Genomic DNA, 16,152 nt, shown 5'->3' on the forward strand with positions numbered 1-16,152 from the left:
TCCAACACTGACAGGATACAGTCTGTGTGACACAAAATATTCCATGAAAAACTGGCCAAGTTTTTGCTTTTTCTGCCCACATTTTATCTTTTCCTGACCTGAACTCTGAGCTCAGAGGGTTTTGGACAGGTTGTAAAGCTCAGCTTTTGGGTGTGAAAATGTCTTCTTTTTATGGACAGAGGTCCAGAGCAGAGAAATAAATGTATTTTCCAGCTGTTGTCAGCAGTGTGGACGTGTTCAGAGCTCTGAACATGAGAGAGGTCACCTTCTGACCGACAGTCACCGCCTGCAAACAGAGAGAGAGAGAGCAGCTGATAAGAGCAGGGCGGTGTTCAGCCGAGTGTTACTGACTGTGATTGACTCAGACTCTCTGATATCTCTCTCTCTCTCTCTCTCTCTCTCTCTCTCTCTCTCTCTCTCTCACACACACTCACACACACTCACACACACACACACACACACACACACACACACTCTGTAATCTGAGGAGGAAAAGGAGGGACTCTTTCTGTCGTCTTATCAAACTATTTTTCCACTTGTTTCTTCACCTCCATCTGTTCACTTCAGCTTCAGTTGTTCTGTTTAAAATCAGTTTGTATGAACATTTTTACAGATTTTTGACATTTTACAGAGTAAATAATTAATCATTTAATCAAGAAATTAAAAATACTTGCTGCCCTAATGGTGACAACATATGTGTGACAGATAGAAAACAGATCATTTAAACAAGTTTTTGTTTTCTGCTCCACATGAAAGAATGTAATCAAAAAATGAAAGTTTTTTTCATAATAATTGGTTTCAGGTTCACAAATGTGAAGATTAGCTCGTCTTAAATGACAGTGAAGTTGAATAATGTCGAGGTTTGGACTTTGTTTTGATGTTAGATTTGTGATATGAGATTAGACTTCAGCTCAGATGATGGTACATTTAAAATCTGGTTCCTTTTGACGCTGATTTTAAAGTCTGGTCTTTGAAGTTTCAGTTTAACAGCAAAATAATTCAGTGCTTTTAAAGACAGATGTCTTTATGAATCTATGATAAAGCTGAAATATCAATAAACTAAAACTTAACTATAAAAAAATCAAAGGTGTCACTTTGAGCTCACAGTAATTGTGACAGCATTTCTCACAATTTTCTTAGATTTTACAAACCAAACAATGTGTGTATGCATCAAGTAAATCAGCACATTAACTGAGTCAACACTCAAGTTTAAAGAATTTTGTGTGTTGTTGTAAAACTCTGTTTGATTGTGGCGATAATCTGGATTTAATACTGGATTTGATACACAAACATACCAGGGTTTTGGTCAATATTATTTATTCATGACTACATGAAATACAAAATGACATCAATGCAATGAAACGATGAACTTTGATTTTCACTGGCATTTTTTAAAATCTGTTTACTTATTGACATATTTTTAATCTGTGCATGTACAGCACTGTGCTGGAAGGATCAGATAAATAAGATTCTGGCTATAAATACAATCTGCATTGTAATCAGTAAAAAAATGTCAGACAACATATGCAGACACTGATATAGATGTATGAAGATGTGCTGGATCAATATCAGACTGATAATATCAGCTGGTCAATACATCAGTGTGGCTCTAATATAAAGAGCTCATTCGAAGGTAAAGAAATCAGGTGATTTTCAGGTGATAAATATTCAATTTCTGCCATATTCTGATAATAAATCCTCTTAAATCTGATGCACTGGACCTTTAAATGCATTTTGCAGTATCATAAACTCTGTGTCCTCTCCAGCTCTCCTCCTCCTCCTCCTCCCTCTCCTCCTCCTCCTCCCTCTCCTCCCCGCAGGAAGCTGTTGAGCTGATTGTTGCCGCTCTCACTTCCTCTCTGCACATTAACCGTTTCCTGTATGGCACTGTACGAGCTGTCAGCGGCGCTAAACGCTCCAAACAGCCATTGTTCTCCGGAAATATCCTTCAGTCCCTCTGGAGACACATTCACCCTTTGAAACAGCGTTTATTTCCCTTCACTGGAGTCTCCCTGACAGCAGGAGAGTCGACGCTGATTTCACTCTTCAGCTGAAAACAGAAACATGTTTTATATCATCAGTCTGAACACAGATCTGACCAGTTTCCAACTGGTGAAAAACTTTTGTCTCACTTTAAATAATCACCTAGAAACTGAAATGTTGTCCTTGTATCTCAGAAGTAGCTCCTCTACTCTTTTCTTACTGCTTGTCTGTTAGGTTTTACACCCTAAAAACATTTTTAAACACATGAATATAAATAATGATGTGTGGTAGACCGTGTCTGTATCGTTTTAATATAAACCTGCGGCAGGTTTTACTCCACAGCTCTGCTCTGTTGTCTGGTCGGTTTGAGGTTTTTAACGAGCGTCAGATGGTAATTACCTCTTTTGGAAGCTGCCTGTCGTTTCCACGGCAATGCAGGGCCGGCCATATAAACATCTCGAGGAGGAAGTCGACATGGGAGACGGTGTTTGAAGGAGCTCCTTTAATGAAACGGGTTTTGGTTGTAAAAGTAGAAAACAAACACCACAGTAATGGAAGAAGAGCAGAGTTAAACATTCAGTGTTTCTGTGTTTATTCTCATTACAGAAACACTTAGACCCCGTTTAAACTTTGCATTATAACTAACAAACAATCAATTAATCTGTCTATCCATTTTCTTGATTAATCAATTAGTTGTTTGGTCCACAAAATATTCACATTTTAGAAGCTGAAATCAGAGAAATCTTTTTTTTTTTCCTTAAAAATGTCTCAGAACAATAAATCGATTAACAAAATAACTGGAAAATGATTTCATAGTTGATGTCTAATTTATTAATCGTTGCAACTCAAAATCCAGTTGACACCGAAGATTTCTGTTACAGATCACAAATCTTTTTTTAACCTGCATTATTAAACATACCTAAAAATAACTTCAATCAGCTTAATTTTAAAAGTTTCAAAGTGTTCATGTAGTGTTCATCATAAAACTTCACAAACATACTTTGACTTTTGCCAAAGAATTTAAATGACAGAATCTGTCAAATCAGATATTATTATAGCCAATATAATTTCATTATTAAATCTTTAATAAAATGAATTTGTGTATCCCTGATAAAAACACCATATATATATGTATGTATATATATGTGTATATATATATATATATATATATGTATATATATATACAGAAACAGGATTACATTTCATTACATTCTTCCACTCTTGTATTCTGTCCTACTTGTATAGAGGCTGTGAAATTTGACTCTCTGACATAAGAGACCTTCAAAATAAGAGCGTAACATTAGTGAGCTTCAGCACTGCTGCCAGTCTTGATGTCTCAGTGTTCACATGTTGTGATTGAACCACTTTCATCAACTTTACACAAGCTCCAAAAACAGAAAAGTTTTTTTTAAATAATCCTGTGAGAGGAGAAGGTGGATGTTTCATGTCCTGGAGGTACTGATCTGAGGGACAGAGAGGTGACAGAACAGGTGCAGGAGCAGGATCTGATCTGACTTCAGGATGTGTCGTCCTCTCCCGTCGACCCACAGAACTGATGACGACTCGTAACAAGAGGAAACGGCAGCAGGTCGTGCACAGGGCGCCAAACAAACAAGACTTATGTTGTACTTTAAAATTCACTGTAGCAATGAGACAGATCTTTACCGCTGGAGACGAGTTCTCCTGAATTCAAAGTTTTGGCGGGACATTTTTTGACCTTTTCACTGAGAAACAGTTTGTCCCTCTTTGTGTTCCTTTCTTCCCTCTCCTCCTCTTTTCATCCCCCGTTTCCAAGGTCAGAGGAGGAGCAGAGGGAGGTGACACTGATCGTTGTCTCTGGGGGTTCAGTGTGGTTGACAGCTGATCTGTCCTCTCTCTGTCCTCCCTCCTGTCTGCAGCAGGCGTCACTGAACGTTTAGGAAACTTTAGGACGTTTGTGTCGGTCTGTCAGCTCCTGCATCCTTCTGACCTCAGAGCTGCTGTAAAGGCACACCAACTGTTTACACGTTGTTTGTTTGTTTTACCATTCATGGTGCACCAGACGGGTGGAGTTTATCACCTCGGGGCAGTTGAGAGTCTGGTACAGAGGAGGAGATAACAGTGACTTTGAGATAATGTTTGACCCGGCTCTCCTTCAGACACACACACTGCACTGCAAGACAAGCGCTTCCTAAAGTACATGTACTCAAGTACTGTACTTAAATAATTGCATTTCCCTTTTATGCTACGTCACGTTTTTACTCCACGTTAAGTTTTACTGGTTACTTTACTAATTAACATTTTTACTACAAAACACATGAAAATCTTAAAAAATATGATGTATTGTAAAAGATTACACTTCCTGTCAGTAAATAACATGTTAGTGAATGTAAGTTAATTATTAGTTTATCAGTCAGCTGTCAAAAAATTTAAGTATTAATAATTGGTTTCAGCTTCTCCGATGTGAAGTTTTGCTGCTTTTCTTCCTCTTAAATGACTGTAAACTGAATAATGGTGATGTTTGGACAGCTGGTCGATAAAAGACCTTGTGAAGGCATTTCTCACCATTTTCTTACATCTTACAAACCAAAAAACCAAGCATGGATTAATCAAGAGAACAATCAGCAGATGAATCCATAATAAAGATAATTAATAGTGATATAAAATAGTTAAAATGAGCTCCACCTTCATCAGTTCATTATACACATCTATACTACTAGAGAACAAACGGAGTAATTTATCGGTGTTCTGCTGCAGTTGTTAGATTTAATAACCCAATGTTCTGTTTGTTTTGTATCTTCATTTCTCTTGAGCACATTACATTTCTGTTTGATCACATCGTCTTTATTACTCTGCATATTTTCAGTCAGTGAGTCATTGTTGACGAACTCGCAGTCGTAAAGTTTCTCTGCACAAGAACAGACCACACAGACCAGCAGCTGGGATGTGACTGGAGCTAAAACAAGCGCTCCGCAGTCTGCTTTATTTTCTCTCCTATGCTGAAGTCGTAATATTTTATAACCTAGTTTTTTGTTTTGTTATCAACAACATCTACTGTCATTTCTCTGGACTAAATTTGATTTTTTTTTTTATTACTGATTTTTCCAATTAATCTTTTAGTCCTTGAAATGTCCTAAAAGAGTAAAAGTAGGCATGACAACTCTGTTACTGAGTTTATAAAGAGCAGATGAGCTCACAGAGCGTTTCGTCCTCAAACCCTGCGGCTCGTCAGATGTTTAGGTGAGAAGACGGCAGCTGATTGGTGCAGATCAGAGTGTTTGATCACACTCCTGCTGCTGCTGGATGTAAATAAACAGTCGCTGTGACTTTAAGAGCACATGGAGAGAGTCTGATTACCCAGCGTGCTCTCTGCCAGACCTCAGTCTCCACTCTGACTCCCGGCTCAATTAAGCACACATGTGGATGGAGACACACACACACAGAAACAGAGCAGCCATTTCCAGCTTCCACACACCCACCACCCCCTTCAACTACATCCTCCTTGATCCAGTCAGTCAAAACCGTGTGGCCAATCACAGCTGCCCTGGCCTCAGAGGGAGGCAGGACAGACGACGGCGATGACATCACTGCTCAGTTTTATTTTTCCGTTTCATGTTTTCCATTTAAGCAGTTTAAAGGTTTAAGTGAAACACTCCCGTTATCAACCTGAAGAACCACGTGGAGCTCAGATCTGTCTCCGCTCACAGGGCAGGAATCGTACCGTTGATGCCCCGGAGTGTGGACATAATGCCCCTTTCTAAAATAAATAAACTTTGAATAATAAATAAATTTTGAACTGGCCATCCTACACTTAAAAGAAAGATGTCCTCATTTAAAAACTGCACACAAGACAGCAAATAAACAAAGTCATGTTTGTCAGCATCTCCATCGTCATGCTGGACATCAGCTAGGGCTGCACAATTTGTTAAAAAAAAAAAAAAGTCGTTTTACGAATATTTTAACTGAAATTGTGATATACGATACGATTAGTGGAAATGAGCAGTTTTGCATCAGTTTGTTCACTGAAAAAAGTATTAAAATCATTTTGATGTGGTATTTATTGAGGTCTGAACCAGAGAGAATAAGATTTTTAGTTTAGCTCATCTCTGCAGCTCTACAGTATTTCATAATTCTGTTTTTGCAGTCTGGTTCTGGTTGTGCGCTTTGGATTTGACGCTTGGCCATATTGTGATTTTATTGCGCTCAACATCGACAGAAGATTTCTCCCTGAATTTCTCAAATATCGACATCAACAGCTGACCTGTTAGCTAACATTAGTTAATAAATGTTATGTGATAAGCTAAACATGGTCCAGTGGAAATATTAATACAGGTGTGTTTTTATGGAAAATTTGCAAAATTGCAACGTTGGCTCACATATATCTCTTGGGCTGAGATTTTGGGGCTTTGTGTCTGACGTTTTGGCTGCGATGCCCCAATAAATTTGTATTTGTCCTTGTCCAAAGTGGCCTTTCGCTCAGGGAGAGCAGACGACCATCCTGCACTGTAGATCTCATCCAACCTGAAGATTTAACATGAGAAAATAACCGAACACTGTGTGAGCTGACGGAGATGGAAACTAGCAGATAAAATTCACCAGCAGGCTCAAAATCAACATAAAATCTGATTAATGATTCTGAACTTTAACAACATTCGCCAGGCAGCGCACATGATTCAGGCTCCCTGCAGGGTCTGAGAAGTTTTAAAGAGGCATTGAGTTTAATATTCTCAAAAAATAAAAAAAAAACCTTGTTAACACGTAAATGTGGTGTTTTTCAAGTGTTACAAGACATATTAGGAGTGAAATAAGGAGTAAACACCAGGAGCATTTTTGTGCTTTGAAACTGCAGTCTGAAAGAAACAGATTCAGTCAAGGCTGCTTATATGATGTCATAAACCTAAGGAACCAATCCCCTTTAATGAAGGGGGTGGGGCTACATATGTCATTTGATACATTTTGCATATTCATGAATCCTTGAATATTAAATGAAGATGTGAATCGATTAATTAATCCTGTCACAATCTTGTCTCTTGAAAAATACGTCCAGATGTGAAAACAGCCGGAGCTCCAGTGTTTTCAATTTATTTTTCAACTACGGATCATTCTGATAGTTTTTAGTTGTATGGTCCATAAAATGTTAGAAAATGTTGATCCAAGTCCACGATTTACAAGCTTTTTGTGGAGTAGAGTGCTGCTCTCGACTGGAGGGCTGAAACAGTTCGGTGTGCACGTCCTCGGTGTGTCGAGGTTTTTAATGTGCCGACTCAGCTCAGTGAGAGACGATATCATCATCCCATCAAACAGTTTCTTTTGATTTTCCTCCATTTGTTCGTCCGTCAGACGTGAGTCAGAGTCTGCGTTCCAGACTGCAGAGTCACTGTAGATCTCTGGTAGATTCTCTGGTTAGACTCACTGATCCTCGGTCTGTTCTCTGAGAGAAGAAGACGGTCTGTGGTGGCAGGAGAGAGAGAGACAAGACAGACAGACTGTAACCGTGGCGACCAGGCAGCTCAAAGTGTAGGTGTGCAGGTAGTTCATGTCCAGACATGACAACATGCACGTCTGCACACCTCAGAGTGTTTTCACTCCGAGCTGAAGAGAAGAAGACGGGATAGAAGAGAAAGACCAGTCCTGCATGGACAGAGGAGGATTAGAGGATGAACAGAGACAAATAGAAGACAGTAAAGACCGATAACAGAGCTGCATGATTCAGCAGAGGGATGGAGGGATTAAGACTTCTCCTCCTGTTTGACATTTTCATCTCTCTGTTCCTTTCATAAACATGTTCTCTGTCTGATAAAATTGACCTGATCAGTTCACGTACAAAAAATTAATCAGCGACTTTGATAATCACATTTGCCTTCACTGACTAAATCTTTTCTCTGCTGGTGGAGGAAAACAAAAAGATGTTTGAAAATATCACCTCCAGGAACTGAGTGATAGGAGTTTTTGGACATTTTGCACACAGATTGATAAATCTGAAAATGATGATATTGAAAATATAACCTGCATCATCACTTTCAAAATAAAATTCTTGGATGTACTTAGACAGCAAAAGGTGGAGGTTTGGATGAAAACAAACTAACCACCCCAGTCTCCTCATTATTGTGAAAGTCGTGTTAATCGTCACAAAAATCTTGACAGTACACAAATGTATGGATTTCATTTCATTTCAGGACTATTTCATAAAATGCTGCACTAACTGGGCTGAAATGTGCATCTTCACCAAGAGGATTTTCTGTTTCATCCCCTCAATGATGCCTAAAATAAAAGATTTTCTTTCAAGATAGTAATTATAACAACATTTTTATGACAAAAGATGAATGAATGAAGTGAGTGTATAATTAAAATAATGTTTAAAATGTTTAGGAAGATGAAGTTGAACTGAAGAATTAAATTATGCACAGCTGACATGTTTGGAGACGGGTTGTTTAATGTTTCTGAAGTAGAATCACATCATTTCATAAATGTTTGGTTTCACTGTGGAGTTTGAAGTGTGAAAATGATGATGAGACTCAGTCAGTATAAATAACCTGCAGTCTTTAAATGGAGCTTCATCATATCTCCTCCTCCTCCTCCTCTCTGACTGCTGATAGAGGAGGAATGTTTCACTCTGATTAATCTGACCTGAAGTCTGTTCTGCAAACTCCACTCTGTCCTCGAGTCCTGAACGTGCAGAGCATCGATCAATGAATGAACATCGTTTGTCCTCATTAAAGATCTTGATTTAATTCTCCTCGGCTGCAGATCTCAGTCTGAGCTGCAGACTCTAAAACCGTTTATAAAACCAGCCGTGAATCTGCTCCTGACTCCGCTTGTGTTTGTCCGTCCAGCTGCAGGTCAGAACCCGGACCACGTCCTGCAGGGGACGGGGGTGAAACCTGAGGCCCGGCGGCCCGGTGAGGACTCCACCATCGCGCCCGAGGACGCTGCCCGTTTCCTCAGCTGCTACTGCTCTGGACACTGTCCTGAGGACGCCACCAATAACACCTGCCAGTGAGTAGAGACAGTAGAACACAGTAAAGCTCTGAAAGAAATTATGAGAGACTGGGCAACAAATGATATTGTGTACTTACTGCACTTGTGTACTTTGTCTTTAACAATTTTGTCAAATTCGTCATTTGGGCGTCCATTTATTAGAGACTGAATGTCCTCATGACTGTGAGCCTTCATAAAGTGTAATAACTCTTCTGAATGTCTTCAGTCTTAACCCTGACAAATATGTGTGTGTAAGAACAAAGAAACTAACAGATACAAAATAAAAAAACTCGAGTAACTGTGCTGTGTGTCTCCTCAGGACAAATGGTCAGTGTTTCGCCATCATCGAGGAGGACGAGCACGGGGAGGCCGTCCTCACCTCCGGCTGCATGAAGTATGAAGGCTCACACTTCCAGTGCAAGGTACACACACACACACACAAACACACACACAATGAAAAATAAGTGTCAATTTTATTGTTCAAGTTTGAGCTGATTTAAACAAAAAAAAAGAAATGAAGAAAACTGCATCACTTGATTATTGTAGGCTTAATGTGTGCAGGTAATTAAAAGGTTATTCATTATGAGCTGTTTAAGTAATTTATGATGAACAAATGACAGAAACCCTGATTTATTACTGCAGGAATTGGTTGTGACGACTTAAATCATTACTCTTTCAAAGCTGCATTTCCCCTGCTGCTGTGAGGTTGTGCATCACTTTTGGACAGTTAGGAGTGATTTCCTGCTTCACGTCTGAAGTGTGTCTACTCGCCAACATTTAGCTGCTTTTTGAACAAACCGTTTACAACCAGTTCATGAAAGAAGACGATGTTTTCTTGATGGTAAATATGTCAGATTTTACAGATACAGTGAACAGAAACCCACAGGACGACTTATTTGTTGCTCATGGAAAAAGTCCCCAGACTCCAAACTTTATAAATGTTGTGAAACTCAAACAGACGTTATGTAGCTAGATGTTTATTTCCATTGGATCACACAAGAATCAGCATGAGAACAGATGTTACCTGATGTAAAGAGCATCATCCGTTCAGGTGAGGTCTAACTGATTGATCATTTGATCGGTTTGATTGACAGGACTCCCCCAAAGCTCAGACCAGGAGGACGATCGAGTGCTGCAACACAGACTTCTGTAACAGAGACCTACAGCCGACCCTCCCCCCTCAGCCTCCCACAGGTAACATTTATACTCACCTGGTCACAGAGAGTCGTTCAGGTGTTCGGCAGGTAAACGTGGCGTTAACCGCACTGTGTTTGTTTGTGTTGTTCTGGATGTTTTCAGAAGGAAGCCCTCACTGGTTGGCCTTCCTCATCTCCATGACGGTCTGCTGCTGCACGCTGATCTGTGTCACCGTCGTCTGTTATTACAGGTAGGACGACGTCACCTGGACGTCCACCTCACAGGACACAAAATCACCTGAGCATCATCATTTATTTATCATTATGTATGGTGAGATTTAGAATAGAAATATACATAAATACATTTACAAATAGCCCCAAAAAGCTGACCCATTGAACATAATCTAGACAGTAAAAAACACACTTGTGAAATTATTTAAGCTTATATATAATGCAGTAACATTGAATTTATCATGTGAACAAAAATGAATGATTAGATTTTTTTTAAAATTTGTTGTAGCAAATAGTCCATTTTATCTTTTACCTTAAAATTCCCATTATGTAAAGTCTTTTTTTTTCATGACTCAGGTTAAATTAAGTTCTGACACATTTTTCATAAAGACTCAAAACATGTTCTTCCAAACAGACCATTAAAGGCTCAATGAAATGTAGCTTGATGATTTGTGTTGCTGAGGTTTTCAGGACTGTGAGTTTCCTCCACGTTCATCATGATTCATTCAAGAATCTGTTGAGGAATCGTAGAAAAGCTGCAGAGTCATCATGTTTTTAAGTTTTCTTCAGTATCGCTGTGATCCAGTCAGAGCTGTCTGTTCGTTCATGGATTCACTGCAGACAGAAGAAGATTTGCCAGAATACAGTGAATAAAGCTGATTATTAGACTACAGTTTAGAAACAGTTTGTCTCTGAGGTAGAAGTGACTGTAATACAGCAGACTGAACTGGTTTTCTGTGTGTGTCTCTCAGGTACAAGTGGCAGACTGAGCGTCAGCGGTATCACAAAGATCTGGAGCAGGAAGTCTTCATCCCTGCTGGAGAGTCACTCAAAGACCTGATCCACCAATCACAGAGCTCAGGCAGCGGCTCCGGGCTCCCTCTGCTGGTAGGGACATACAACTGCAGAACACACACACACACACACACACACACACACACACACACACACAAAGACAGACAGACAGACAGATTTTAGATAGCTTTTATGACATCCCCTTTAACTTCTTCTTGACTTCCTCCCTGCCAAAATTGTGAGAAACTCCAGAGTATGTTTGTAATGTGATTTGAGCATCACTGAAAAAGTTTTGAGGTAGAAGGAGAAATAGAAAGGACAGAAAACTGCATGTTAACCTTGTTAGAAGATAATGAAGCTCCTCATCTAAGAACTTCTCCTCTCGTCCGTTCAGGTGCAGCGGACGATCGCCAAGCAGATCCAGATGGTGCGTCAGATCGGTAAGGGACGGTACGGCGAGGTGTGGCTCGGCCGCTGGAGGGGAGAGAAGGTCGCCGTCAAAGTGTTCTTCACCCGAGAGGAGGCCAGCTGGTTCAGAGAGACGGAGATCTACCAGACTGTCCTCATGAGACACGAGAACATCCTCGGTACGGAACCACAGTCACATCTCATCTCAGAAAGAAGAAAGAGGACAGATTAGATCAGAAAGTCAGAACAGCTGCTGAAAAAGTCACTTATTCATATCCAATAATCAATCACACTTTGTTACTGTATTGACTCAAATATAAGACACCAAAAAGACAGATTTGATAAATGGTGAAAGTGTCCTTTAAATGACAAACAGCCGTTTAATTCAGTAAAACTCAGAGCAACAGATGAGCCTGAAGACTGCAGGACTCCAGGAGCGATCAATACCTCGATTGATTTTTAATTTGGTTCATGATTGAAACTAATGACAGTGAGCGTCGTCTGCTGGACTGATGAGAGACGAAGACGTGATGTCAGACAGACAGACGGCGCTCTGATGAACTGAACAGACACAGATTCATTCAGAGAGTCTGAAGTTAAAAACATTCAAATACGATTAAATAGGATTGAATTATAGAAATTAAGTAAAATTAAACCAAATAAACATAAGATTCAATAAAAGGAAGATTAAAAGTTGAGTAATAACATGTTAGAAGAAGTGAAGAGATGATTAATTCTTTCATCTACAAGTTTTCATTTTATTTACATTATTACATCACATACATTCACATTATTTAAAGTGCTGCTGAATACGACGCATTGTATTTATTGTATTTACGTACAAACTGAAACTGAAATCATTTGACTAAAATGTCCAAACTAAAATCTGACCAAAACAATCATGATGAGGTGATTAAATATGATTGAAACCAAAACCATCACAACAACGCTCCAGGCGCAGTTTTTAGATTTTCCCGCCTCGGTGCAGATCTGACCTGTTAATCATCTCCGTCCGTCCCGTCTCAGGATTCATCGCAGCGGATATTAAAGGCACCGGCGCCTTCACGCAGCTCTTCCTCATCACCGACTACCACGAGAACGGCTCGCTGTACGACTACCTGAAGCTGACCACGCTGGACACGCAGGCTCTGCTGCGGCTGGCGTACTCGGCCGCCTGCGGCCTCTGTCACCTGCACACGGAGATCTACGGCACGCAGGGCAAACCCGCCATCGCCCACCGAGACCTCAAGAGCAAGAACATCCTGATCAAGAAGAACGGAACCTGCTGCATCGCCGACCTCGGCCTCGCCGTCAAGTTCAACAGGTACGCTCATTTCCTTTTGATTTTTATTAATTCTTCATAAAACTAAACATTTAATGCATCATATGTACAAAAGGTCAAACTACAGCAGTCGATCATAGATTTCTGTTCACTTTAATCCCTTTTTATGATTAAAAATTGTTGCCTTAGTGACACAAACGAGGTGGACATCCCTCTGAGCACTCGGGTGGGGACGCGGCGCTACATGGCCCCCGAGGTCCTGGACGAGACCCTCAACAAGAACCACTTCCAGGCGTACATCATGGCCGACATGTACAGCTACGGCCTCGTCATCTGGGAGATGGCCCGACGCTGCGTCACTGGAGGTGTGTGTGTGTGTGTGTGTGTGTGTGTGTGTGTGTGTGTGTGTGTGTGTGTGTGTGTGCGCACGCGCGCTGACCTGTGATGATAAATTGATTCTGTTCTTTTCTATAAGTTTCTCTAACTTGACTAATGATTAGAATTGATTGATTGAAATAATTGATGAATTCTTGCAGAGTCCAGTTTCTGTTTCTGAGGATCTGTCAGCTGTTTTCTGTCTGATCCAATCAGCACAGAGCAGAAGTCCTGTTAGAGATGAGATGAGATTAAGTGGCTCCACCTGCTGGTGCAAACATGTCACTGCAGAGTGCAGCGTGATCAGTCCTGCTGTTCGTTCATATTTATTTAAGTAGAATTTCATTTTTACCAAATGATATTTAAGTATTAGTTTCATCTCATGTTAAAATACTTTAAAAATGTTTTTTATCCTCTGAAATGTGATCATTTCTGTCTTTAGTTTGTCTTATTTAACGATATTGAACCTTTGGTAATTAATCTATTTTTTAATTATTTTCATCTTAATAAAACTGCTTTTTAATATTTCTGAGCAGTTAAATGTCAGTAGAATAAATGTCAGTGTTTTCTCAGGTGTGTTAACTCGTGGTTCTCTCTGTGTTCAGGGATTGTGGAGGACTACCAGCTGCCCTACTATGAGATGGTTCCCTCTGACCCGTCCTACGAGGACATGTTGGAGGTGGTTTGCGTTAAAGGACTGAGACCCACAGTGTCCAACCGCTGGAACAGTGACGAGGTGAGACTCAACACAAACTGGAGCTTCAGTTTACCCTCAGCTTTCTCTGACAGTTAAAATACTGAACTAAAGTTTCCACTCAAACTACACGCAACTTTTCATGGAACTAAAGGTTTTCTTCAGCTTGTTGTTGTCTGTTTCCACCACAGTCTCTAAAGACCTGCAGACATCACACAGTCTGCTGACGTTTGAAAAAGTGACGGCAGTTTTTAGTCTTTTTTTGCAGGTGATAAAACAACAACGATGAAGTCATTAAATAACAGAGAGGCATCAATATTCATGTGACTCTGCAACATCAGTAAACCCTTCCTGCAGAGAATAAATCATTAATAAGGTCTGGACTTCATCATCGGACCATCTGTTGTTTTTCTTCTCTGACTCCATGTTGATGTGTGGAAACACGATGAACACGGGAAATCTTCCAGAATGACATCGAATGTATCATTTTACAGCCGGTTTCTATTAGTTTCTATCTCTGTCCCAGGAAATGCTCGCATATTTAAGTTAGAATTCAAGTTACAGTCAAAAAATCTGATTTCAGGCAACAATAAAAGCAAAAAGAACAAACATAAAATAAGATGTAGAATACATTACATCTCTGTCTTTGTCCTTTGTGAGGGTTCAGATGAGTCAACACTCACCTACAGAAGTCACACTGTCTCACTGTCTTTCATGTTTTTAGTTGACTTGTGGCGTCCTGCAGCTGAAGCACTTTGTGGTTAAAAGTTGGATATTTATCTGAGAACTCCTGACCTCGAACGCAGCATCAGTCTTCCTGTCCTCTGAATGTTTGTCTAACTTGTGTCCTCAGTGTCTCCGGGCGATGCTGAAGCTGATGTCAGAGTGTTGGGCTCATAACCCCGCCTCCCGCCTCACCATCCTCAGAGTGAAGAAGACGCTCGCCAAGATGGTCGAGTCCCAGGACATCAAGATTTGACGTCTTCCTCCTCCCCATCCTCCTCATCCTCGTCCCCCTGCCACCTCTGCCGGATTCACCCCAGAACACACCTGACCTGACCTGGACCAGCTCCTCCAGGATCATCACTCTTCATCAGGGGGAGGAAGAGGAGGAGACTTTGGGAGATTTAAAAGAAAATAAAAAAAAAAAGGACCCTGGTCAGGGCTGAACTGTGCGTCTCCTCCTCCTCCTCCTCCTCTTCCTCCTGTCAGTCTGTCTGGAGACAAACATGGAGTCCTTCCTCCTCCTCCTCCTCCTCAGCCGGGTTTGACGCTTTCTGTGAAAGCCAAACAAGACAATAATTAGAGGAGGGCGGAGCCTCCTGACACTCGTCATGAATGAACAGAGTTTTTTGTTTGTTTTTTAAGGACCCGCCGGCGTGGCGTCGCCTTCCTCCACCTCCGCCTGTTTCAAAACGCTAAAAATGCCAATTTTTATTTTGTTGTTATTTTCTCTTCAGGACTGAGTTCTCCTGCCATATTGAAATATATCTCCACTCTGAACAGTAGAGTTAATTATAAAAATAAGGTACTATTATAATATGTGAATTTACTGTGTACATAAATGTTCTTATCATTAGATGCCGTGCCTACATGAGAGGATTTAAAGAGCAGAACTCTGCTGCAGTCGTGTCGACGTCCACAGACTCCTCAGAGACGTTCAGGAGATGATGGAGTCACCACAGAGACGTCTCCCGTCCTGTCTGTCTGTCTGTCTGTCTGTCTGTCTGTCTGTCTGTCTGTCTGTCTGTCCTCAGTTTGTGTCTGTCTGTCCGTTGGTATGTCAGTTATAACGAGGTGGAGCTGCTCTGGAGGCAGAGAAGCATCTTATTGGTTGAGTTAAACCTCAGTGGGCGGAGCCAAAGGACCAGATTGTGGAAACTGAACAAAAACTACAGATGACAGTCGGCTTTGTGAGCCAATGGGAGGAAAGAAAAGTCCAGAAAATATTTGTCACTGCACCATTTCCACTCAAAGTACACAGAACATTTAGAACCAGAACTGAAAGGTTCCTCCTCGGTCTAAAGACCTGCAGAGATCAGCCAAATCAGTCCACTCACGTACGTGAAACAGACAAAACACATTGTTAAATAACGGTTTTAATTTCTCCTCTTATCAAGATATAACAAGGTCCATATATGTATGTATGTATATATATATATATATATATATATATATATATATATATATATATATATATATATATATATATATATAATATATTATATATACATAATAAATATCGTCTCTAAATGCTAGCGGCGGTTGAATCAGTTTCCTTGAGGTCCAGC

The 16,152-nt window shown here is 40.4% G+C and overlaps 1 protein-coding gene across 4 annotated transcripts in view; it reads left to right on the forward strand.

Annotated features, from left to right (window-relative positions):
* The window catches only part of LOC146314992 (bone morphogenetic protein receptor type-1A-like), a 60,091-nt gene extending 44,100 nt beyond the window's left edge, over positions 1-15,991 (forward strand). For 2 of the 4 annotated variants that reach the window (XM_084735425.1, XM_084735424.1), the window contains 9 exons: positions 8,796-8,958; positions 9,260-9,362; positions 10,035-10,327; positions 11,060-11,195; positions 11,497-11,689; positions 12,537-12,834; positions 12,982-13,157; positions 13,773-13,903; positions 14,715-15,991. In XM_084735425.1, coding sequence (XP_084591551.1) covers positions 8,796-8,958; positions 9,260-9,362; positions 10,035-10,327; positions 11,060-11,195; positions 11,497-11,689; positions 12,537-12,834; positions 12,982-13,157; positions 13,773-13,903; positions 14,715-14,840 — 1,619 coding nt within the window. In that variant the 3' untranslated portion in view covers positions 14,841-15,991. The remainder of the gene's footprint in view (positions 1-8,795; positions 8,959-9,259; positions 9,363-10,034; positions 10,328-11,059; positions 11,196-11,496; positions 11,690-12,536; positions 12,835-12,981; positions 13,158-13,772; positions 13,904-14,714) is intronic. The other 2 variants (XM_084735427.1, XM_084735428.1) reach the window with 2 other exon arrangements.
* Positions 15,992-16,152: the final 161 nt, after the last annotated feature.

The sequence above is a fragment of the Lutjanus erythropterus genome, chromosome 14, assembly GCF_056507025.1.
Source record: "Lutjanus erythropterus isolate fLutEry1 chromosome 14, fLutEry1.hap2, whole genome shotgun sequence".
In the NCBI taxonomy this organism is placed as follows: domain Eukaryota; kingdom Metazoa; phylum Chordata; class Actinopteri; order Lutjaniformes; family Lutjanidae; genus Lutjanus; species Lutjanus erythropterus.